The 26,914-nt window shown below is 39.1% G+C and overlaps 1 protein-coding gene across 1 annotated transcript in view; it reads left to right on the top strand.

Moving 5' to 3' along the window:
• Nucleotides 1-26,914, top strand: part of LOC123250353 (collagen alpha-4(VI) chain-like) — a 144,026-nt gene that overhangs the window by 63,108 nt on the left and 54,004 nt on the right. Inside the window, exons 19-23 of the mRNA XM_044679395.1 lie at nt 9,336-9,398; nt 9,751-9,816; nt 15,417-15,470; nt 15,585-15,620; nt 23,013-23,075. Coding sequence (XP_044535330.1) covers nt 9,336-9,398; nt 9,751-9,816; nt 15,417-15,470; nt 15,585-15,620; nt 23,013-23,075 — 282 coding nt within the window. The remainder of the gene's footprint in view (nt 1-9,335; nt 9,399-9,750; nt 9,817-15,416; nt 15,471-15,584; nt 15,621-23,012; nt 23,076-26,914) is intronic.

Below are 26,914 nucleotides of genomic sequence, written 5' to 3' on the forward strand. Positions count from 1 at the left end.
ATTATTCTCAAATTGTCTCTTCTAGACCGGTTTTCTTGGTCTGTCACTCTCTCATTGAGATATTTCATGTTTCCTTCTATTTTTTCAGTCTTTTGACTTTGTTTTATTTGTTCTTGTTGTCTTGAGAGATCATTGCCTTCCAATTGCTCAATTCTAGCCTTTAGGGATTGATTTTCCACTATAATCTTTCGGTTTTCGGCCGTAATCTTCTGGTTTTCGGCCATGATCTTCTTGTTTTCGGCCATGATCTTCTTGTTTTCGGCCATAATCTTCTGGTTTTCGGCCGTAATCTTCTGGTATTCCTTTTCAATCTGGTCATTTCTGGTGTTCAATTGCAAGATTTTACCTTTTAAACAGTTATTTTCTTGCCAGATCTCTTCCATTTTCCTCAAAATCTCAGTTTTGAACTCTTCCATAGCTTGTGAGGAGTTTTCCTTATTTGAGGAGGGTTCGGATGCTTGTTTGTGCTCCTCCTCTGTTTGCTCGGTTGTCTGGATTTTCTCTGTGTAAAAGTTGTCGAGTGTTAAAGGCTTCTTTTTCTTGTTATTCTTTCTCTTCTGAATTTCCTGAGTCTGGGTAGCCATCATTAGCCCAGCAGCTTCTCAGGTTTATTCTCCCGCTCAGTGTCTGTCCGCGGTCAAGCCCCCTGGTGGATCCCCTTGCTTGATCCTCTGCAGGAGGTTCCTTTACAAGTCTCAGGGCGCTGCTTCCACAGTCGTATACCCGTCTGCACTGGTTCCCCACTCAGGTTTTCAGAGCTTTAGTTCCTGGCTGTGTCTGCCTCCACCCCCGCCTCCGCCCGTGCCTGTACTCTGCTCAGCCTGCGCTCTGCGCCCAGCGTCCAGTCTCTGCTCCGGCGCTCAGATTTCTCTTGCGTTCTCTGCCTTACTGGGGTCTTAAATCTTGCTGCTCTCAGGAACAGGCCCCGGAGCTGCCAATGACTCGATGGGTGCCCCAAACTTGCTCTATTTCTTTTTGGCTGGCTTCAGAGCTCTAGATCTTGTGTGTGGAGGGGGTGGGGGTGGGGCGGTTGCTCAGCCTGCGATTTAGTGAGAGCCCTTTATAGCCTGGAACTGTCTCGATTCCACGTACCTTCCACGCTGTGCCCTGTTGTGGGGTTCCTCCGTTCGTCTGGACTTGTTTTTATGTCCCCTTGAGGAGTTTTGTGTGTTTCGGTCAGGAGAGGTTAAGAGCTGCTTCTTACTCTGCCGCCATCTTAACCCGGAACCTGGGTGCTGACTTTTGACGGTTTAGTGTAGAGGGTGATCTATGGATCCTTTCAATGTCTATTTTACCCTCTTCTTGAAGAATATCAGGGCAGTTTTCTTGGATAATTTCTTGTGTCCAGATTTCTATTAATTTCTGATTTTTTTAGGAAGACCAATGATTCTCGGATTGTCTCTTCTTGACCTGTTTTCTTGATCTGTCATTCTCTCAGTAAGATATTTCATGTTTCCTTCTATTTTGTCATTCTTTTGACTTTGCTTTATTAGTTCTTGCTGTCTTGCAAGATCATTGGCTTCTACTTGCCCAATTCTGGTCTTTAGTGACTGATTTTCTGCTATAATCATTTTATTTTCCTTTTCAATTTGGTCTACCCTTTTTTTTAATGGTTTCCTGCTGTTTAATTTATCATCTTGTTTGATTTTTGGGGCGTCTTTCTCCAATTGGGAGTTTCTGTCTTTTAAACTATTAATTTCCTTTTGAGTTATTTCCCACTTTTCTTGCCAAATGTCTTCTATCTTTCTCATGATCTCAGATTTGAACTCTTCAAGAGCTTGTGACCAATTTTCTTTTTTTGGAAATGTTTGGATGTGCTTACTTGTTTGTCCTCTACTGTCTGCTCTGTTGTCTGGATTTTTTCTGTATAAAAGTTATGAAGTGTTAATGCTTTCCTCTTGTTCTTTCTCTTGGTTAGTTCTTGGGCATTGCTTGCCATTATTATGCTGGTTTTTCCTTCTCAGTCAGAAGTCTAGGTGAGGTGGGCAGGTTCTCTGTGTATAGAGCTATGGAGCAGTTTTTGCCTGAGGCTATTTTATGAGCCACAGTGCAGTGCTGCTCCTCTCAGCTATATCTTCACACCCAAGGTCTGAGCTCTTTAGGCTCCTGGGGTCTCAAGTCTAGCTGTTCTCAGGGTCAAGGCTCTTGGTGGTCCCCAGCTTCCAGGACCCCAGATATTGCCCTATGCTTGCTCCTTTGCCTGAGGCTCCTTTATGAGTCTCAGCACACACAGCTTCCACTGTCTGTCACCTCGCCACTCTAGGTCCATGCCCAAGATCCATGTTCAAGATCTGACCTCAAAGTCTATGTTCTTTAGCCTATTGGGGTCTTAAATCTTGATGCTCTTAGGAGCAAGCTATTAGCAAGAACTTATTGAATGCCCCATGCTTGCTCTAATTCTTGTGCCCTGGCACTGTAGGTGGAGTGGGGGAAGGTTGATCAGCTCGTTTTACTGGGAGTATATTTCACCCCCTTATAGTGTGGAAATGCCCAAATCCCATGTACTTTCAATGCTGCATCCTATTGTGGGATCCCTTCATTCATCTGGATTTGGTTTTTGTGTCCTTTTGAGGTATCATATATGGGTCAGTTAGGAGAGTTAAGCTCCCTGCTTCTGCCCTGCAGCCATCTTTCCCCGGAAGTCCTATAATGAAGTCCTGATTGAGTACATTTGACAATCTCTGGGCCAGTGCCAGGGAGAATATATTGACCCAAATTTCCAGAATGCTATGAATATGGAGTGAGCATTTATCACTTACCCAATAAACTGTGGATGACGTAGTTTCTAAGATGCTAGAATCAATGAGACATTGTATCCATATAATTTCCTCCTCTTCCAGAAAAATGTTTCCTTCAGTGAAATCATCAGAGAAGACTTTGTCATATCTGCCACCATCTCATGCCTTCATCTGCTTTTTAAAATCTGTTTATTTTATTGACTTTATTGACCATGAAGTATGGAGGAATCACTCTCATTTGGTGAAGGGAACACTCATGTCAATGAAGTTACAGATCTTTAAAAAAACTTTCCTTTTTATTATTATGAAGTTGACAAATGTTAACTAACATGAAATTTTCCTTATCAAAAGACTAGGAAAAAAAGAGGAATGTATATGGCACCATGAATCTCTATTATGTATAAGTTGCCTTTTCAAAAAGTAAATATATAAAATTTAGTTCCTTCTTCTCCATCACTATCAGTACTACATTGTTACTCTCTTCTCACCAGAAAAATTCATTTCTTGTTACAAATAAGCACAGCAAATAAAACAATTCATGTGCTTTTTAATTGCCCACCAGGCAAGTTGATTAAGTCCCTGATATTGGAAGAACTGTCCCTGGTGAACCTGGAATAGACACCCCAGAAATGCTAAAATTTCTGACTGGTCTTTTCCTGAGGAGTCTTAGAATTCTCTTATATTTAACAGGGACTTCTCATACAGTTGCTAGCCTAATTTCATAGGTACTTCAGTGCTCAGTAATTATGCGAACCCTCTTGGAAGCACAGGCTGATTCTTAGCTGCATGAGTTCAGAATTCTGCTGCTCTTTGGGATTCAACATATTCTTTCTGCCCTGATCCCATTCTTGCTTCCTGCCATCCAGATGGTCACTTAGTCATATGGTTATATAAACTAAGGTGGCCAAATTCCTAGGATTAAGAATACCAACACAAATAGACATTTAAGTTTCTGTAGGCTCTTCTGAAAGGTGCCCTCAAAACTCCCAGCCCAGTCTGAATGGTGGATGGCTGAATTCTTCACTATAAGTTTCCAACAAGCATTTTCCCTGTCATAGTCCCCACATGTCTGTAGTTGTATAGGACTCATGGCCAGAGCATCCCTAAACCATTTTGAATTTGAATTCTGCCTTATCTGTCGAGAACTCCCCAGGAGAACTTCTTAAAAAGAATTGCCTGTTTGAGGGAGGTCCCTTCCAACCTCCTCATCACAAAGACTATTTGAACCTGATGTATTATAAAGATGTGAGATTGATTCATAAAAAGTAATTCAACTAGACAAAAGAAACCAATGCCTGTGCCTACTGTCCTTTAATTGATGCTATGTCCTAACAAGTGTAAGGCTATTAAATCTAGTAACAATGGAGCAATTGGCCATTATAATATGAATGCTCATAGGATGGTGGTTGCTGCCTCTAGGTTTTGAATTTGTTTTGTGACTCAAACATTGCTACCAAATCTTAGAAAAGGGCAATTTCTATTACATCAGGTTCTTAGAAATTGTATCCTTAGGGTTACAGAACAGAATCTATAACCCCGTGTCCATCAGAAATGTATCTAAAGCTACCTCTGAAAGGTTTTTTTTTTAATTACAGATTCAATTCTTTCTGGAATACAAATTCCCTGCTATATAGAGACAGTATCAAGCAATGCCAAAAAACACCAGACACCAAGGGAAGAAGTCCATCTAGACATTCCCTCTTGTGTGTACATACTCTGTCCATTCCACTTCCCTCTGTGTTACTGTTCTGAGTTAGTGCCTAATGTAGGGGAGCTTCTCCTTGGGAAACCTAAGCAATGTAATGGCATATTGCCATTGCTGCCCAAGATAATTTTCATTAAGTTTGTAGCATATAGAAGAATTAAACTTTTCTTAAACCCATGCATTTAAATAACATACTTGCCATAACTGAGCTTTTTAACTAAAGGAAAAAATGACTACTTCCTTACTCCCTCTCTCCCTCCTTCCCATCTCCCATGTCTCTTTCTCCTTTTTTCTCTTCCTTCCTTCCTTCCTTCCTTCCTTCCTTCCTTCCTTCCTTCCTTCCTTCCTTCCTTCTTTCCTTCCTTCTTTCCTCCCTCCCTCCTTCATCCCTTCCTCTCTCCCTCCCCCCCCTTCTGTCTCTCTCTCTCTCTCTCTGTCTCTCTGACTTTCTTTCTTTCCATTTCTAAAAACCATTACATTCTGTCTTAGAATTCGTACTAAATATCATTTCCACGGAAGAGAAATAGTAAAGGTTAGGCAGCTGAGTTGTGTGCTGTCAGGGGAAACACAGTCAGGAAATGTCTGAGGCCATATTTTAACACAGGACTTCCCATCTCCACACCTGGCTCTCTATCCATTGATCCACCTAACTGCCCCACTTAAGTTTCTTTTTTTGAAGTTTTCTGTGTTATTTACACATTTTTAAGGACATGTGGCATATGTTTTCATCATTATTATGTTGTTATTAGCACATATTTGTTTTGATTTATTTCAACAAATATTTGCTAATTCACCTATTGTGTTTCTAAAACTGTGCTACCTGATGAAGATACAAATAAAAAAAGAGAAAGTCCCTGTGCTTAAGCAACTTACAGTCTAATGTGAGAAGACAATACAGAAAAAAAAGAAAAGCAAGGAATGGGAGGAGGGGGAGGAAGACCACCAGAGACCATGTTGTTCTTTAGAGTCAAAGCCAAGCAGGGAGTTACCAGGAGGATTCTGAGACATCTTTAAAGGAAGACTTAGGAAGGATAAATTTAGTCTGTGAAATATAAATAGATCTGAACAACTTAGTTATAGAGGTTCATATAGTCAAAATTCATAAATCTTATGACCTAATATGATAAATTTTAATTTTTTAATGATATAAGTAAAATCTCAATGAACCAGACTGTTCTTTCTATATGTTTTCTCCTCCTATTAGAATGTGAGCTTCTGGAGAGCATAGAATTTTTTTTTATTTGTATAGCTAATACTTAGCATATATTGACCATCTAATAGATGCTTTTCATTAATTCATTCACCCACATGTTTCTTGTATTCTAGAGGCTTACTCAGATCTTATTCTCACTTTTGGAAAATTGCCTAAAAATGAAGATTAAATTTCCCAGGGCCAGGAACATCTTTTGTTCTTTATCTGATCCCACTGCTGCAGCAAAGGCAGACCAGTGCCATTCATCTGATTGATAATGCCTTCTGCAGGCTGTTCTCAGCTTCCACATTACTGCTGCCCATGGTGCTGACCATTGATGTACTAAAAGGCTGATAGAGAAGCACTTCTTTACTCCTCCACCTCCACAGTCATGTCCCTGACCAAACAAAGTGTTAAGTCTTGATCTTAGCTTTTCATATCTAAATTGATGTTATATTATTCCTCTTCATGTTTTCTGTTTTCCAGGCCAAGTAGACAATTTTCTTTCCACAATTCTCATACTGCCTTCTCCCATTTATGTGTGTTTCATCATTCCATCTCAACATCTGCAATGAATCTTTTCCCCAGAGTCTCTGGCTATTGCTATTCCTTTCTTCCTTTGAGTTTTGGTTCATAAACCAATTATTCCATGAAACTTCCCTTACCCTTTTCTGATCCCTCCCAGGAAAATTACTTCTTCCTTTTCAATTTTTTTTGGTAACACTCTGACCAGAACTTTCTTTTGTATTTATCTCATAGAGCGTACTTTCTCTTCCTCTCTTAGAGTATAAGCCTGTTGAAGCCAGGGCTTGTGTGGTAACTATTTTTGTATCCTCAGTGCCTTGGATGTAATGGACACTTAATAAATATTTCTTAGTTTGGACTGTTAGTATCCAGGTATTGTTGCCTGGTAGATAGGTGGAAATAGAAGGTGTGAATACTGACATGGTATTCCATTGAGATACAGATATGATATTCCTATGCATAGAGATAGTAACTGAAATAATGTAAGTGGGTAAAATCAATAAGGGAGGATACAGAGAGAAAAGGAAGGGCTTTAGAGGATACATACCTTTAAGTGGTTGAAAAAGGGAATAATTAAAGATGCAGAAAGAGAACCATGGAATAAAATGTCACAGAAGCCAATGGTGAAGAGAAAAAACAGGAATAAGGGTGTGGCTAAAATGTCCCATGATTCAGGGAGGATTAAGTAAGGTGAAAAATAGAATAAAAACCATTTTACTTAGTAAGAAGATCATTAATGACCTTAGAAAGAGCACTTTCAATAATATGGTGAGAACCAGAAGACAGATTGAATGGGATTAAGGAGGGAACAAATCAATTGAGCAACCAATCAACAAGGATCTATTTATTTGCTTATTATTGTTATTTATTTTTTAAAATTACATGTAGAAACAATTTTTTAAATATTTTTAAACCCTTAACTTTTGTGTATTAGTTCCTTGGTGGAAGAGTGGTAAGGGTAGGCAATGGGGGGTCAAGTGACTTGCCCAGGGTCACATAGCTGGGAAGTGTCTGAGGCCAGATTTGAACTAGGACCTCCCATCTCTAGGCCTGGCTCTCAATCCACTGAGCTACCCAGCTGCCCCCATAGAAACAATTTTTGAGAATTATTTTCTTATATTTTTAGATTCAGATTCTCTCCGTACCCCTGCCCCACCACCTCCCAGAGGTGGTAAATAGTCTGATATAGGTTATCCCAGTGCTTTCAAGCAATACATATTTCCATATTCCTTGTGCCATGAAAGAAGTCACATATCACACAAACAATAGCAAATTCATGAAGGAAATAAACATGGCATGCTTTGATCTGCAGTCAGACTTCAACAGTTTCTTCTTTGATCATGGATAGCATTTTTCATCATGAATCCCTTGGGATTGTCTTGGAACCAGCAAATATTTATTAACCTCCTACTATGTGTTAGGCACTGTGATTGGTGCTAGGTGCTGGGTATTCAAAGACAAATGAAAATAATGAAATGAAAAATGGAATAATCCATATTCTCAAGGAGCTTAGATTCCATCTTAGATCCTTTAGCTCCTCTAATAAACAGTCTCCAACTTTGGGGCTGAGGCCCCTACGGCATCATGACTTTAAAATGGAGGGATATGGATAGACTTCAAGGGGTGTATGATCAAGAAACTCAAGTTGGGGAACATAGGTGTATTCCAGGCATAACAACAGATGATTGGGCTTTTCTTCCCTTTACCATGCCTGTGTTTATCCCCAACCTTCTTCAAATCTACTGTTTAGACTCTAATCTCTAGGCTTCTAAATGGGCTTTGTCTCTTTGGGTTTGATTCCTTAGGGCTCCTGGACACTCATGGACACAATTATGCAAGTATCACTGGGAAAATTCTGCCCTCTATTTCTGCTTCCCCAAGATCTCTTGGTGGTTTTGGCAGCCACCTGCAGAAGGCAGGCTCTTTGCTTGGGAGCAGTGACCTCTGAACAAGAGACTTGCTTTCTCCTCTTTTCATTTTGAATGGGATTACAGTAAGTCTCAAAGCATCTAGATCAGGGGTCGGTAACCTTTTTGGCCGCGAGAGCCATAAACGCCACATTTTTTAAAATGTAATTTTGTGAGAGCCGTACAGTGCTCACAGTTCGGCTCCTGTAACAGCGCCTGAAAAAAAATGACTTTATGGCTCCTGCAGAAAAAGCCATATCTGGCCCTCAAAAGAGCCAGGCATGGCTCGAGAGCCATACGTTGCTGACCCCTGATCTAGATGGTGCAGTGGATAGAGTGCTGGACCAGGAGTCATCTTCCTGAGTTCAAATGTGGTGTCAGACACTTAGTAGCTGTGTGACCCTGGGCAAGCCATTTAATTGTCTTCCTCAGTTTCCTCATTTGTCATATGAGAGAGAGGAAGCAAATCATTCTAGTATCTTTGCCAAGAAAACCACAAATATGATCATGAATATTGGATACAACTGAAAATAATTGAACAACAACAGAGTCACCTAAAGGACAAAGAACAGATTTTGGGTGAGTAATAAAACGAGAGATATGAAAGAATAGGAGACTAATCAGAGAGAGGAATTTCAGAGTTCAAGGTCTTAAAAGTGCAGTTATTTCAAGTGATGCTAAAATCCAAGATAAGACACGCCAGTGGGTGACTGAAATAGAGAGGAGATGGAGGTCATGGGAGTTGAGGAAGTCAAGGAACTATAGTTCAAAAAGATTTTGCATTCCCTGTAGTTAATTAAAGTTCATCAATTCTTTAACTGAGAAGGGGTGAAGCTACAGTTTGATCTAAGAATCTAAAGGGGAGACTGATGGAAGATTTTCCTGACTGGTCCTGTTCAGTCCTTGGAGAACATGAAGCACATGATATCCTCATTTGGGTCATGTGTTTTAAAGGAAGCAATCTGCTTGAGGAACATTTTGCTTCATGTGAGTCATTTGCCAATAGAAGGAATGAATCCAAAATGCATTTTTCTCCTCCTTTTTCTCAAGGGCACTCGCCAACTGTAACTACTGCTCCTCATCAGCTTTGGAGTATGAGTACTTCTTGGACTTGTAACTATTCTCACTTTGGCGTCAGTGTATATGCTAACACATTTGGACTGGGCCTCCTTTTTTCTTTAATTCCCATTTATCATCTACACAATACTCACAAAAGTGCCCATATCAAAGTGGAGGCCTGATTTCATATTCTCTCTTTTTGTTTCAAGGGCTTGAGGGGGCCCCCAGGAGAACCTGGCGAACCTGGAAGTCTTGGTCTGAGAGGAGATCCTGTAAGTAATGGTTGGCTCATTTTCACAATTTTCATTTCAGAACCTTTCTGTTGGCCAAGGGCAGTGATCCAAGAACATCAGCAATTATTCAGCTTTCTATAGACATTGCATCAAAGTTGACCTTTGAAAGTGAAATTCATCTTTTGGATAATCAAGTCCCTTCAAGGGCATGAAAAATGTTTCTTTAGAATTTATCTCCCTTGCCTGCGCCCCAATCAGGCCTGATACCTTTAGTTAACTTTGGTTTGGGTTTAATGAATGCTCAATCATTAATTCATGCTTTCCCCTTTTTCTTTTGAATAGTTCATGTTTTTTTCAATAACTTAAAATAATAAAAGTTTTGTTTTCTTAGGGAGAACCTGGTGCTGATAATAATATTCGTGGTCGTAAGGGAGAAAAAGGAAAACCGGGTCGCCAGGTAAAGTCTAGTTTTGTGTCTATGGAGCATTTGAGGCACAAGGGAATTCTGTCACCATGATTAGAGAACAAGGATATTCTGATGTCAGACCCATAACTAGAGAAAGACAAGCAGGACTTGTCCTAGGACATCAAAACTGAAAGGGTCTAATAGTATTTGAAGTAGTGCAGAGGTGCAATAATGTTGCTCTTAATAATGAACATTATTAGCATTAATAATGAACATTATTATTAGCTATAATTATGTATAATATATCTAGTTAGCAAGAACAATTAGTTGAAATAACTTCTAATGCATGGTTATTGAACCTCATGGGATCTTTTGTCCTATATGAGGTAGTCTACCCTTCATGGCTTCCCCAGCAGTGTTTGAAGACATGTTGTTCCAGGTATGTTTTGTTATTTTAACCAGGGGCAAATAATGCTAATTTCTCTCTCTGTTAAGGCCAGGTAAAATGTCACAGACCTTAGACAGAACAGAAGTAAGGAAAACTAGAGAGAAAATGGAAATGAATGAATATATTTAAAGTGCTTTGAAAATCTTAAAAGCACTATATAAATGCTAGTTATTATTATTATTATTATTATTATTATTATTATTATTCTTTTCCTTCTCATGAAACATCGAGGTATAGTACAGAGGACAGAAAGTCCAGAGTTAGGAGTTTTGGCTTCTCATTCTGACCTTACCATTTAGGGTCTCTGTGGCAAAGTCATTTCCGTTTCCCAGGCTTCAGCTTCCACACCTATAAAGCAAGAGGCTGGATTAGAAATGATGTTGAAGTTTCTTTCCAATTCTGAAATCCTGTAATTTGGAGAAATTGTACTTAAACAAAAGACCCATCATACTACAGAAAGGTTTGCTTTCCCTTCTGGGTAATGTCAGCATACCTTAAAATGATTTTTCCCTTCTCTCTTAGATCTTCTTTTTGGTGCTAAATAACAAATACAGGTTCTTTATTCATTATTTTAAAGGGCAGGAAAATAACTGCCCAATGCTCCACGGAAAAATTAAAAGTATTTAATTACTACTATTTTGAAATATTTACTTTTAGTCCTCTATAAACCTAGTATTAAGATACTAGAGTTTAAATGATGACTTAGAAATTACAATTCATTAAAGAGACAATTTTGCTATAGGGGAAAGTTGGCTGGACATGGAATTAGAATAACATCTGAACTCAGATCCCACCTCTGAAACTCATGAACTGTGTGACCCTAGACAAGCCAATTAGTTTCTCTGGGCTTCAGTTGCCTCATCTGGAAATAAAGGGGTTGAAATAGGCTGCCAAGGTTCCTTCCAACTTGAACATTTAGGAACTCTGTGGACAATAATTATCTGCTTTCAATTTCTTTCCGTTTTCTGAGATGTTGATTCTTTATCTCTAATTGTGGTTAATTGGGGCAGGTAGGTGGCTAGGTGGAGAAAGTGCTAGGTTGGACTCAAGAAAGACTTGAGTTCAAATCTGGTCTTAGACCTTTAGTGGCTGTGTGACTCTGGGCATATCACTAAACTGTTTACCTTAGTTTCCTTATTTGTCAAATGAGCTAGAGAAGAAAATGCCATATCATTATCTTTGCCAACTATATTTTCCAAGTATTTCTAATATCTTTGCCAAGAGAACCCCAAATAGGGTCACAAAGAATGGGACACATTGAAAAGACACAACAACAACGATTGTAGTCAATAAATATCTGGGGCTTGAACTTCCAGATCCTAAGTAAAATCCATTAAAAAAAGCTTCCCCAAAGAAAACCACAACCCTTGAAGAAACTGTGATTATTCAGTCTATTGAGAGGTGTGTGGATGTTCCTCACTCAGCCAGAAAGGAGGAAAGTTCCTGTTTTCATCCTAGTACTCTTACTAACTAACTGTATGACCTAGAGAGTCACTCCCTGTATTTGGGCCTCTGTTTCCCCTTTTGTGTAAGAACATGGTTTTACTAGCTACTTCCTAATGTCCCTTACATCCCCCACATTCTATAATCTTATATTCTTTGCCAGAAGAATCACAAAATTGGCCATGATGACAACTTGAGAGCAAGCAAGTCCCCTTGGTGACTTGAGATCAGTGGGAGTTCTGTGGTAGCTTCAGAACTTAAAGAAATGGACATGGCTCCCATGAAAATAGCAAATCCAAATACATAGGTTTTACCTTTTTGCCCAAATCCAGCTTGTAAAAAGCCTGAGTATTTTTTAGAATTTGGCACGATTTTTGGCATCTACCCAAATCTCCCCCCGTTTCAAAGAGATCTTATTTTCACAAAGCAGAAAAAATACTGTTGCCCCTTTATTTGGGGGGCAGCCTGCATTCAGACCAATATGGTAGGAGTTGCCCATTGTTTTTTGACCATTGGGTTTACTCCTTAGGTATCAAGGTCTCTGTTTTGAAACACAGGAGCAAAAATCACAAGCCCACCTCAAGAGCTATATGGGTTATGCCCTCCATTACTGACAATAACCACATTCTCAGAATTCCCCAAGGACTCTAGCATCAACTTATGGATCATAGTGATCCTTGGTTCATTTTATAAATGAAGAAAGTGATGCTCAAGGTCTCCTAGTAAACGGCCACTATAAATAACAGATTCTTAGTCATCTGAGATAAAAACTATAAACTTGTGAGGAACAGTCACATAAGTCATCTACCATATTAGTTTAGTATATATTACAATGTTTGGCACATTGCTAGCCCCCAAGAAGGCACTAAATACAGATTTTTGAAGTGAATTGAATAACTGTTCAAGCCCTGCCTCTGATACAGATTAACTGTGACTCTGGGCAAGCCACCTAACCCCTCAGGGCTCTAGGCATCTCACTAAGACTATGTAAATTGTAGAGAAGATTCTGACCTGCATTGGTAGAGAGTTTTTTCCTCACCTGGGAGTTCTCTATGCCAAGGAAACCAGCAGTATAATCCCTATACCTATTCAAGAAATAGGAGATGAATGATCCTTATTCGTAGGTATTAAATTTCTTTTCTATTTCAATTAAATTCTTTGGGGAAAAAAGACAATATAAATGTCCCCACATCCATGGAAAATGTTTCCTCAACTGAATCCCTGAACCATCAAGGTTTAAGGCTTGCTTCCTAATGGCTGAGGGGTCCTGGGAATGAACTCTCTCTATGCTTCTAGGCAACTGTCATGAGATCATGTGTTTAGAGTTGGGAGGATACTAGAAGTCTTTGAATCTTTTCTTTCTCCCAATTTTACATATGAAGAAACCGAGGCTCTGAGAAGTTAAGACATCTGCCCTAGGGAAGGGAGGGAGACAACTCGAATCATATAAATTTGGAAAACTCATGTGTAAATTTGTTATTAAAGTAAAATAAAGGTTAAAAAAAGGAAATTGCCCATGGTCACTCAGGTGGGATTTGAGTCCATGTCTTCTTGACTCCAAGTGCAGAGTTCTAGTCACTCTAGTCTACAGCCTCTCATAAGATTACAAATTGCAAGGCAAATGTTTCCTCTCTGGCAGAGGAAGTTCCTTACCTGGAGCGCCCTATATCAACTAAATTACAACATAGTTGTCTTTCCTCCCTGCGTCTCCCACAGCTGATCTAAATCAAAGTTGCACTGAGCATTGCATTGCACAGCTGGTCAGTGGCAATTTTCCAGCTTAATGACTGGTGGAAATTGCTCCTTCTTGTGGAAGTTGCCTTGTGACCTGAGTCTTTGACCTAGAAAAGCTCCCATTTTTCATTTTGACTGAAGGAGGAGGCAGGAGTCATCTTCCAAATCATCATTCATAATACACCGTCTTCTTCAGCACATCCATTTTCTTGATTGTAGTCCAACATGCAACTTGACTAGAACCAAACAAGCCCAGGCTCTGCTGTGGATAGCCACTCACCATGGGCAAATCCCAGTGATGGGCCCCTTTTCCTCAGGATAGCCTCAGATCCCATCATACCCCACCAAGGAGAATTGCCTGGGTACCACTTATTGGTACCTTGTCTTACCTCCATCATGAAACCATTATCATCCTTATCAACACCATTATTTGATGAGTCAGTGTTTGCAGAGCATCTTATGAGCTGTACTGACCAGAATGACCCTTGCCCCCTGTTTGCCATTCCCACATAGAGGAGTGGGCTATGCCAGCATGAAACATGTAGAAAGTAAAGGGCCAGCATCAGAACCATAGAATGCCAGAGGCAGAAAAATTCTTGAAGAGCATCTGTAAAAACAACAATAGCTCACATTTCTATAGAACGTCAGGGCTTATAAAATACTTTACATATATTATATCATTTTTTGGTGGCACAGTTGATAAAATGCTAAGCCTAGAGGTAGGAAGTCCTGGGTTCAAATTGGACCTCAGACACTTACTACCTATGTAGCTGTGTGACCTTGGTCAAGTCACTTAACCCTCTTGGTTTCAGTTTCCTCATCAGTCAAATGATCTGGAGAAGGAAGTGGCAAATCATTTCAGTATCTTTGTCAAGAAAACACCAAACTGGGGCCACAAAGTGTCAGGCATGACAGAAACAACTGAACAACAACAACAATTTTAGTTTGTAGTAATCCTGTGAGTTGAGAACTACAGATTTGATCCAATTCAGTTTAATTGAATAAGCATATATTAATTTTCTTCTTTGGACTGAGCACTGTCCTTGAGAGAGAAAAAAAAATGAAAATTAAATCTTGTTTGCTCTTCAGGAACTTTCATTTTACATTGATGGGGAGTGGGAGGGAATATAGCAGAAACCAAAAAATAAACTGAATGCAATTTGAGAAGGAAGTGAGCACCAGCAATTAAATTAGGGGGATCAGGAAAGATTTCCTAAAGGACATGGCACATAAGTTGAACCTTTAGAGGCATCGGGTAGTGCAATATTGGATAGAGCACTGGTCCTGGAATTGGGAAGACCTGAGTTCAAATCCAGCTTTAGAAATTTACCATCTATGTGACCCTAGATAAATAATTTAATCTCTATTTTCCTTAGTTTCCTCAGTTGTGAAATGGAGATAATAATAGTACCTACCTCCCAGGATGGTTGTGAGGGTCAAATGAGCTATGGGAGTTTAAGTGCCTATAGGCACATGGCCAATAAGCATTAGAGGTGAGATCTGAGCCCAGGTATTTCAGATGCTGAGTCTAGCATTCTTATTACATTACTCTGCCTCCTCTCACATCTCCCTTCAAGCTCAATCTCCTCATTTTACAGATGAAGAATCTGGGGACCAGAGAGGTCTTTGGCTTCTGAACATGATTGATGGAAAGAATATGTGAAATGTAGTGCCCAGCAAGATTAGCTCCACTAAAGCCTTTAATGTAACCAAGGCTTTAAGGAAAAAGTCCAAGATCCTAGATTTACAGTTAGATGGAGTTTGGAGGGGCCATCCGTTCAATACTCTTATTTTGCCTATGGAGAAACTAAGGATCAAAGGGTTTAAGTGAGTTCCCTGAAGTCAGAGAGGCAGGAAGGGGGCAAAGCCAATATATATGCCATGTTTGTAGACTCTAGAATCCCAGTCTTCTTCTGTTACAGGATGCTCTCAGTACTCTGGAATTTTGAATACTGCCTTTGGTTGTCATTTGATTTGAGAGAACCAACAAAAATATGAATAAATCCAAACTCCTTTTCTTTTTCAGGGAAAATTTGGGCTCCGTAATGAAGGAGGCATGCCTGGTGAACGAGGTTCTAATGTAGGTATAAATCTGTGCTTGATACTGTTTCCTTTTGGATTCAAGCATTTTCTTGCTCTTCTCTTACTGTTAATCCTTAACCAACTGAAATTGTTCCTTCTGATTCTTTTTCAGGGGTCGAGAGGTAGAAAGGGCCTACCTGGTCTGAAGGTAGGTGCTTTCCAGATGAAGCTATACTTTGCTCAGAGATATTTGTGTTATTCTTTCATTTGTGGCCATTTGCCTTTAAGATCAATGGGAGTAGTGCCTCTTTTTTTCAGAGGCAAGATTTAGGTCTTCATGCAATTTCACCAAGACCATTGGGAAGTCTTGGCCTTGTTCAAGGGGAAAATTTTCCATAGATATAGGGAAGTTTACATTGTTATTTTTCTTGTGTTTTTCATTTATAAAGGAAAGTAACAAGGATTTATTAAGCTCCTACTATGTGACAGATACTGTGCATTAAATACTTTACTAACATCATCTCAATTTGGTTCTCACTACAACTCTGGGAGACAGGTGCTATTATTATCCTCATTTATAGTTAAGGAAATTGATGCAGGCAAAGGGGGTGACTTGCTCAGTGTCACATAGCTATTGTCAGATGTGAACTCAGATATTCCTGACTCCAGACTCAGTGCTGTGTGTGCTATGACACCCACCAGCTGCCTTAAAAGAAACTCAATATTTTTTTTTTGTTTTTAAACCCTTAACTTCTGTGTATTGGCTCCTTGGTAGAAGAGTGGTAAGGGTGGGCAATGGGGGTCAAGTGACTTGCCCAGGGTCACACAGCTGGGAAGTGTCTGAAACTCAATATTTTTGAATAAGGCAGCAACTAACTCTAAAATAGAGATAGATTTTAGATCTTTGGTTTCATTGGCATAGAGAACTCCTAGGTGAGGAAACTCCTTCTGCCAATACAGTTAGGCATTTTCTTTTTTCATAGAGTGCCAAGAAGTTAAATGATTTGTCTAGAGTCCCACCAACAGTATGTATCAGAGGTTGAACTTGAACTCAGGTCCTCCAAATTCCAAGACTAGCCTTCTCTATACTCTGATGCCTCTTATCTCTTGAATAATGAGTATGATTAGGTGGATTAAGAACTGGCTAACTTTCCATCTCCCAAGAGTGGCATTAATTGATCCATGTCAATGTAAAGAGAGATCTCTACAGAAGTGTACCCCATCTCTGCCCTAGGACTTGTCTTCTGTTTGACTTAAAAAAAAAAAAAGCTCCTTGGAAGTAGGCAGTTAGATGGTAGGTAGAATGGATAGGGCATGCAGGTTGGAGATCTGAATTTGAATCCTGCTTCAGATACTTCTTAATTATATGACCATGACCAAGTCCTTTAACTCCTCTGTGTCTGGGTTTCCCCATCTATAAAATGGAGATAATAATTTTAATAACTCCCTTACAGGATTGTGAATATCAAATGATCTAATGGGTACTTTCTTTGCAAACCTTTTAGTACTGTGTAAGTATTAGCCATTACAATGATGATAATGAATGCAGAGATAGCAAACTTACCACATCTGTCGATAATGTGGAAGGAGAAGATTAAGATCCAGAATGGGGATCCAGAGGCATGTTATCATTCTAGAAGAGAGCTTTGACCAGAAGGGATCTAGGGATTAATTTGAAGTCTTACATTCAGGAAATGTGTAAATAACAGGAAGAAGTTCATGTGAGATTGAGCTAGAGAATCTAGTGGACAGGCTCAACTCATACCATGTGAAGTGGGAACCAAATTAATGGGGACAAGTTTTGCCTGTAGGCAAAGAATCTCTTGAATGAGGGATTCAATAGTCTGGCTATACTCTGCCCTGGTCAGACCAACCAGAGCTGGGATATTGTATTCAGGTTTGGCTCTCTTATTGACATCTCGGAATGGAACATCTTGCTTCTTCCAAGAGGAAAGTGGCCAGGCTGATGAAGGGATCAAAACCATTTATTCTAAAGGACAATTGAATAGCTTAGGGGTGTATTGTTTGAAAAGGGGAGACAAGACCCAGGATAGATTTTAAATATTTGAAGGATGGTTAGATGGAAGAAGAGAGATGGGAATTGTTTTTCTTAGGCCTAGAAGACAGAACTAGGAGCAATGGGTAAATGTCATAGGGAAATTCCATATAAGGGAAAATTTCCTAACTATTAGAAAACTGTTTAAAAATAGAAGAGGCTGTCATAAGAGATAAGTTCCCTGTCAATCAAGGTGTTCAAGTAGGGGCTAGATAACTACATGTAGGGAATTTTCTACGTGGGCTTCATAATTTATGCAGGGGTCAGATTATATGAACTCTGAGATCCCCAATAACTTCTTTAACTCAGTGAATTTATGGCATTGATTTGAAGAAGTGACAGTCATATACTGAAGTGAAGTCATATCCTTGTTACTTATAGTAGTCAATTATTTCCTGGGCTCAAAGAAAATTTCAAGAAGTTCTCCTGATGCTGATAACTAGTGGGGTGGGCATGTGGGAAAGCTGGCTCCCAGGGGTTTTGTGATGGATTGTATTACAAGAAGAATTTGAGTGTGCAGAGGTTGGAGAGCATGACAAAAACAAAAGGTGAAGAGTACACCTGCCTTTGTGGAAATTGCCATTAACTGTGAATCAGTGTAAGTTACTACCCATAATGGCAGATATCTAATCTCATTTCAAGTTGCTGGGCAAAGGGAGAGTGCATTCCAAGTTTTTGGGTGAAGCTCTCTATGGGTTTAAAGAATGTGGAGAGAATTAAGTCTTGGGAGAAAGGAGAGGCTGATTCATTCCATTCCTGAGAATAAATATATGTTGAATCCTAGCTCCATCCCTTAGTGGATTGAGAACCAGGCCTGGAAATGAGAGGTCCTGAGTTAAAATCTGGTTTTAGACACTTCCTAGCAGTGTGACCCTGGGCAAATCACTTACTCCCCATTGCCTAGCCCTTACCATTCTTCTGCCTTGGAACCAATACACAATATTGATTCTAAGATGGAAGGTGAGGGTATAAAAAAACCAAAGTGGTATCAGTATTCTTCAGAGAAATATAGGCATCTCCATCTAATAAATGTCCAATGATTTTGCTTCCAAAAATAACCAGTAGTCTTCAAATCAGAAGGCTCATGCAGAAGGCTACAGAATCAGTGTAGTTAATGGAAAATGGAATATGTTTCTAGTGTGCATTTCACAGTTCAATAAGTCTGATAATCCCCATGGAATTTGGAAAAATGGGATCTTATAAGAACTAATTATCTCTTAGAGTTCTTTTGAATAAAGGTGGGCAGTGGGAAATACCATACTCCATGGGCACAGAGTATCTGTAGCTATATAGTAACTACATATGCCAGAGCACAAAACAGACCAGACTAATCTCATGAGGAGGTATAGCCTGGACTGCAAACTTTCAGTGGCAGAACCTTGGCATAAGAGAAGGAAATCCAGGCTTCCTAGTGCCTGGCATATTGTAAAAGTTCAATAAATACTTGAATAAATGTGAAAGAAACTTAAATGTATTGATATCAAAATGAAAGATACAGAAGTGCTACCTTGTACACCAAATCTTGGTGCATATGTGACAGTTTTTGACATGATCCAAAAGAAAAAGTCTAATAGAGTTAGATCAGATGACTGAGGCAGCCAAGCAAGAGGAACCCCTCCACTGATCCCCTGGGCTGAGAAAGTGTCATCCAGAGACTGTTGTACATGCAGCGCATAAGATGGCAAAGTGCTCCATATTGTTAAAATTAAAATGAAAAATTTATTATTCAAAATTTAGAAAATGAATTAAATTTTCAAATTAAATGATATAAAATATAAAATGTTAAACATAAAGTTAAAATGTCAATGTTTTAAAAAGTTTGTAGCATTTCTATTTCTGAAGTTATTAAAAATTAAAACTAAGTAAGACTTTAGGGACACCATGTATATGAGATCTCCCTGGTAGAATTTAAACTCTTTGAGGCCCTGAGTTGTTCTTGCTTTTTCTTTGTATTCTTAGAACTTAGCACAGTGCCTGCACTTTGTAAACATTTTATAGATACTTGGTTGAACGTTTGATTGATTTCCCTTGGCTTTTATTTGCATGCTGAAGATGTGTTCTCAAAGTCTAGTTAAGTGTTCTGGATATTTTGGAGTTCCATATCAGGGTAGTCTGAGGTTGACCTGTTTTACCTCTGATTGGGCTTCTTGGATGCAAGGGCAGAGAATAACATGGAAATAAATCAGATAAGCTTTATATGGATTTTAAGAAAAAGCTAAATTGGGGCAGCTAGATGACTCAGTGAATTAAAGGTCAGGCCTAGAGCTCCTGGGTTCAAATCTGGCTTCAGTCACTTCTTAGCTGTGTGACCCTGGGCAAGTCACTTAATGCCATTGCCTAGCCCTTATTTTTCCTCTTCCTTGGAACTAATACACAGTACTGATTCTAAGATGGAAGGTAAGGGTTTAAAAAAAAAAGAGAAAGCCAAACTTTCAAGAAACTAAACATTTTTCGTAACCTTTAAAGGAAGTATTTTCTTCTCATTAAAAAGTTAGACTTTTGAAAACAAGTCATAGATACCTAACTCATTGCTCATGAGTATACTATTTTGACAACTAAGAAGAAGAAACCCCTGTAAAGTCTTGAAGTTTCATTTAAGCTTATTTTTTCACCAGCGGAGCAGAAAAGAAATGAATTGAGAGCTTACTGAACTTAGCTTTGGAGACACTGAGTTGTTCCAAACAATTAGGAGGTTTCTTCCTTTGGGATTATTTTTAGGATATAGTGTTCTTTTTTACAGAACAACTAGAAGACAGATGGTCGGGGGGGAGCCTAGGGTTATCTCTCTTGCTCCTGAGCCATTTGTGAATTATTTTAAGGTCTACAGATCTTTGGAGACATTCATTTTGGAAATTATCAATATTTTTCTCTATTAATGCTGTCCCTTTCGGTCTTCCGTCCATCAAACCCCAAGCATAAAGGATTGCCTGGAGAGATTGACGGAGAAGGGCACATACACTTAGGCCAAATGAGACACAGGATGGCCAAGAGTAAAAAAAATATGGGGGACTGGTCATGGCTGCTTCACACATTCAGGGGAATGAATAAAGAAGGGTACCAGACTGGGCAAAGAGAAGAGCCATGACTTCAGGGCATAACATTGGAGATGGTCACAATGCCTGCCCTAGAGCCAAACTCCCTGATAATGGAATCTAATCTGTCAATGTCCCATAAGATGGCACTTGTTTGAACCTCTTTCTTGGTTGGAATGTTTGTTGTCCAAGGTCCTGTTGTTGGAATGGGAGATTGTTATTTGTTTTAGCCTCTGATTGTTCAACATCATTTCACATATGTAGTGGGAAAGTGGTCAGCTGCCGAGAACTTTCCCTAAAGACAAAGTTGGTCTCAGACACTTTTTAGTTCTTTAGCCCTGGGCAAGTCACATAACTTTATCTACCTCAGTTTACTAAACTGTAATATGGAGATAATAATAGTACCCCCTAGGGTTGTTGTGAGGATCACAGGATAAACTATTTGAAAAGCACTTAGTACAGTGCCTGGCTCACAGTAAGCATGTAATAAATGTGGATTTACTTCCCTTCCTCTTCCCTAAGTAACTATAGTAGAAGAGCTATTCAGAAGTGAGAGGGGATAGAGAGATCCTTGGTTTTTGTTGTTTTTATGGATAAGGTTCCTAGCCGTTGTGTAATCCCCTCTGGCAAACTCCCGGGAGGGCACAGATACAGGTCACACAAAATGGGCAAGAATGGCAACATGGTACCATGGAATAGGTGCTGGATTTAGTGTCACCTGAGTCTTACTTCAGTCTCTATCTCTAACTTTCTGTGTGCTCTTGGGTAAATTGTTTCACTTATCTTTGCCTCAGTTTCCTCATTTATAAAATAAGGGAGTTGGATTAGATGCCCCCCTGTGATCTCTTTTAGCTCTAAATCCAAGGTCTTTCTAATCCCTGTAGACTTGGAAGATTGTATTTACATTGTTGGAGGGAATGCCCACAGGGATGAAGTTATAGTTCCACCGGAGTCTTGGAAATGACAGACACTAACATTTTAATAAGAATTCCTTGCATGATGAATAGCAGAGTACTATTTTTTCTTCTACTGTAGGTTTTACTTAAGAGAGCCACTGAGGTTACATTAGGTATCCCACATTGAGAGCAGTTAAATGGCATGTTCATACAGACTTGAATTATAGTCAGGAAAACCTGAATTCAAATTCTGCCTTGGACATTTACATGTCTATAATTTTGGACAAGTCATTTGACTTCTCCCAGTTTCTGTAAAATTGAAATAATCATAGCATTTATACTACATGCTTATTGTAAGGATAGAAAATATAGAACATTTGTAAAAATTTTGCTCACTTAAAGTGCTGCATAAATATTAGCTATTATTATTATTATTTTTTGAAACCCTTACCTTCCGTCTTGGAGTCAATACCGTGTATTGGCTCCAAGGCAGAAGAGGGGTAAGGGTGGGCAATGGGGGTCAAGTGACTTGCCCAGGGTCACACAGCTAGGAAGTGTCTGAGGCCAGATTTGAACCTAGGACCTCCCGCCTCTAGGCCTGGCTCTCAATCCACTGAGCTACCCAGCTGTCCCCTAGCTATTATATTTTGAGAGACTATTTAGTTAATTCTCAGTCTGGTGGCTGTCTTTGAAAGTCAACCAGAGAGCACCCAAATGAAGGAAAAGTAGCAAATTTTTAAGATCAGAAATGCTATTAATACCATATAAACTCTACACAGTTTCCATATGACTTAATGATTATAGATTTTCCTCTGTTTTGAAAGAAAAATACTCAGACTAGAGAGTAAAAAGAACCTGATTCAGTGTTTCTTTGGAACATTAGATGGAAAAGTCCCTTATTTCCTTTCTTCCTCCTCCTCCTCCTCATTACTGTTTTCTCTAATCCTTTGAATTTTATCATTTTCTGCAAAGAGTGACCTTCACCTACTGTCTTTTTCATTCTTCTTTTGGCATTCCAAGAATCCTGTGTAGAGGTGAAATTGTCTTCTGGAAGTCAGGACTAATAAAAAGTTCCAGAGAAACTCACTTGTTGGCTTTGAGAACATCATTCATGATATTGGCCATCTCTTTTTCCCTCTCTTAAAACCATTACCTTCTGTCTTAGAATCAAGACTGTGTATTGGTTCCAAGGCAGGAGAGTGGTATTGGCTAGGCAAAGGGTGGGGGTGGGGGTGGGTATGTGACTTGCCCAGGGTCACACAGCTAGGAATTATCTGAGGCCAGATTTGAACATACGATCTCTCATCTCCAGACTGGTATTCTATCTATTGAACCACCTAGTTGCCCCCACCCCCGACCACTTCTTTAAATCAGCATAACATTTTGTATCCCATGGGGTATATGAACTTCACTATACTATAGTTTCATGAATAAACATGGTATCCATTAAGAGGAATAATGGTTGGGACTATGATGGGTTGATTGTAATATACTAGTCTTATGCACTGAACACTTTAAAACACAGAATATAACAATTCACTAAAGAGATGTATGTGCTTCCTGCTCCCATTTCTAGCAGCCTGACATCTGTTTCTGCTTTCTGTTCATCTTGGCAGGGTTTGCCTGGAGAAATTGGTACACATGGTTACAGTGGAGCTCCTGGGCGTCCAGGCTTGCAGGTTGGTCCAACAGAGGCTAATTTACTCTCAGTACTGATGTTTTCTGTTTTTGTTTTATTTTTTATTTTTGCTCTATTCTACTCTTGAAAATTTACTTTAGAAGGCACCAGGTCATTTCCTCCTAGCTTTTAAATCTAAATAAAAATTACCTTGGGAATCCTTTTCACTGGTTACTCTTGGGACAGGACAGGGACAGCATATTTTCCAACCTCTCTTCTTGGAATTTACTGAAAATATGTTTAGAAAGTCAAGTGAACAAGCATCTATTAAACATCTACTATACTTCAGGAACCTAAGCTCTGAAAATACAAAGGAAGACAAAAATTGTTTTTACTGTCAAGGAGTGTGCAGTATAATGGAGGAGGGTAATATTTGAACAATTATGTAAAACAATGTATATGTAATAAAATTAAAGATAATCTCAGAGGGAAGGCACTAAGATCAAGGAAGAGATTGATCAGGAAAATCTTCTTACAAATGGGATAAGATTAGCTGAGACTCAAAGGAAACCAGGGAGCAGAGATGAGGAGTAGAGCGAATTAGGCATGGGACACAGCCAGTGATAATTCCAGAAGTCTGGAGATGGAGTGTTATGTGGGAGAAACAGCAAGGAGGGGTGAATCACTGGGCTAGAGACTACTTTGAAAGGAATAAGGGATAAGAAGATGGAGAAGGTTAGAGAGAGCCAGGTCATGAAGGGTTAAAAAATACCAAACAGGATCTTATATTTGATCTTAGAAGTGATAATAGAGTTTGTGTTGTGTGTGTGTGTGACATGGACAGATCTAGGAATATCAGACTGGCAGCTGAGTGGAGGATGGATTGGAGTGGGGAGAGACTTGAGACAGAAAAACAAAAAACTATTACAATAATTTAAGCATGAGGGGATGAGAACTTATAATAGGTTGGTTCGGTGTTAGAGAAGAGAACAGGGTGTATGTGAGAGATGTCACAAAGCTAGAATTGATAAGTCTTGGCTACAGATTAGATAGAAAAAGAAATAGAGATGAATGTGTATGTCCCAAATCTAATACCATTTATGCCTGCACATATCAAATATTTGTTATCTAGGGGTACATCTTTATCTTGAGGCATTGAGGTAGCTCAGTGGATAGAGTACTAGTCGTGGAGTCAGGAAGACCTGAATTCAAATCTGATGACCTCAGACACTCACTTGCTCTTTGACCCTGGGCAAGCCACTTAACTTCTGTTTACCTTAATTCATTGGAGAAGGAAATAGCAAATCACTCCAGTATCTTTGCCAAGAAAACCCCATAAACGGTAATGGTGTATGTGGTCATGAAGAGTCAGACGTGACTAAACGACTGCACGACATTAACATATCTATATCTATTTATCTCACATGAAACTCAGAAATTCATTGGGGAAAAATGAGATAGCAAGTTGTTTGGCATTGGGTACATGTCAAGGGAAAGCTGACTTTTATGGAACTTTTCAGGTGGTTTAGTTAGCATTTACATGGAGATTTGGAGTTTGCAAATAACTTTCTTTACTTGTATCATCTGATACCTACCTCATAGCAATTCTAGGAGGCAGGGGGCTATGATCTTATTTTACAAATGTGAAAACTGGACCTGAGGGAAGCATGGGAATGGATGGATCTAAAGCCAGGTCTCCTCTTCCTGCTGAAAGTCTAGTTCCTTTTCTTTTTTCTTCTTTTCTTTCTTCTGTCAGAGAATCAATGTTGTGTATTGGTTCCAAGGCAGAAGATTGATAAGGGATAGGCAATGGGGGGTAAGTGACTTGCTCTGTGCCACACAGCTAGAAAGTACCCGAGGACACTTGAATCCAGGACCTTCTCTTTCTAGGCCTGGCTCTCAATCCACTGAGCACCTAGCTGCTCCCTACCAGCTCTTTTTCAATTCTACCATTCTGTCTCTTTTTGTCTCCTATAAACAGAAGACTCTAAATTGAGAATGGGGAAAGTTCTAAATGAATCCTTTTATCTGCACATTTCTTTTCAAAATACCAAATATCTTGAACGTGAATTTGATACCAACTCTTCAAAAATGGAAGAAAAAATCCTGTAAATAAATTTTACTAGTGAGTTGAGATAGTAGATTTCAAAACTCTATAATCCCAGGGCACTGCTACTTTCTCTCTGTGATTTGGGGCAAATCTGTTTTGTTTTAATTTCTTCTCCCTGTGCCATAAGCATGTTGGACTACATCAGGAGTTCTTCACTTGGAGGGGGGTGTCTGTGAACTTATTTTTAAAACTATATTGATAATCCTATTTAAATATAATTGATTTTCTTTGTATTGCTCTGTATTTTATGCTTTGAAAAACATTATTCAAAAAAAGAATAAAAACCGCAACAAAAATAAAAACAAAACCACACACAAAATAATGAGAGAAAACATTATTCAGAGAAGGGCGCCATAGACTTCACTAAACTATGCCAGAGACACCAAAAAGGTTAAGAGCCTTTGGTCTCTAGATCTGCCCTGAATTCTTCCGAGTTCTGCATCCTATGATCTGATGAGATCATTCACTGAAATTTTCAGACCAAATGATTAAGTATCAGCAAGAAAAATGAGTCAGCATGGGTGATCTACAGAATGTTCTTTTACTTTATTTTTTTTGTTTACTTTATTACAGGAAAGAATGTACCTCTGGGAGAAGAAACTAGAGGCTTTAAAAAAGTCTTGTATGTGTTGGTTAGTTTTGCTAAATGGTGCTCCCCTTCTTTTTTTCTTATTCTTTGTTATAAGACATTCTTCTCTGGAGAAAGAAAGAGAGGGAAAAGGAGGCAGATACTTGGAAATGAAGGTGAAATAATAACAAACTATCTCAAAACAAGCTTTTTTTTTTTTTAAAGAAAAATTTATCTGTCACATACGTTAACTTCCTTGAATCCATGCTCCATCCTAATTCCCCTTTTTACCCACTTCCCTGCACTATAGGGTTTATTGGGGGTGGTAACTATATGCTTCTGACAATGATTCAAGGAGGAATCGATAAAGCCTCTCCATAATTGTAACTTCCCTGTTGGGATGTAGCCATGCAGCTCAATTTAGGAAGACAGTTTCCAATATTTCATCCAGCAGCCTCCATGCCAAAATCAATGATGCTGAGACAAGAGAGGGGTTCAAAGCAGCTACATGGAGAAATAAAACATTGAAAATCAATACGGAAAAGAAGGTTAGCAAGAAAATGAGTGACTTTAATTGCAGTACATTTCTGCTCTAGTCTGGACAGCACAAATGAACCTTCATTTTGTTGACACTATGGATATGGTGTCTCATCCTTTTGCAGACACAGACTCTCATCCTTTGCCCTTGATGTGTAAGGAGAAGTGTGATGTTTCTCCGAATGAGAAAGTTTTCTTCCCTCAGTATGTAAGAAAACTTAGATTGAATTTATCATGATGCATCAACAGAAAGACTGTGAGCCCATGGAAATAGGTAGAGAATAAATCCTAAAGGTTCACCAATCCTGGAGAGGATGGCTCTTAAGCCAATACAGTAAGGATTTATTAAACTAGAAAAAATATGGTATATATGGAGACTTACTTGATTAAGCATCCTTCAGACTTGTATCTTCCTTTTGGGCTAAACTTCCTCTTTTCTATTTATTATATTTGTCCTTGTCTTTGTCCCTTTTAATCAGCAAAATTGTAAAAGCTTCACTCTAGGAACACTCTACTGTCTGAAAAAAAAAAGATTCACTTAACAAATGCTTATTAATAAAGACCTACTGTTATGTTCAATATTCTTTGACAAGTGCTAGAGGGAAATATGAAGATAAACTACAAGTCCTGTTCAAAATCCAATCTAAGTCAATCCAAAAAAAGTGTTTTTGATGTAGCTGGTGGT

This window comes from Gracilinanus agilis, chromosome 5 (genome assembly GCF_016433145.1).
Source record: "Gracilinanus agilis isolate LMUSP501 chromosome 5, AgileGrace, whole genome shotgun sequence".
NCBI classification, from domain to species: domain Eukaryota; kingdom Metazoa; phylum Chordata; class Mammalia; order Didelphimorphia; family Didelphidae; genus Gracilinanus; species Gracilinanus agilis.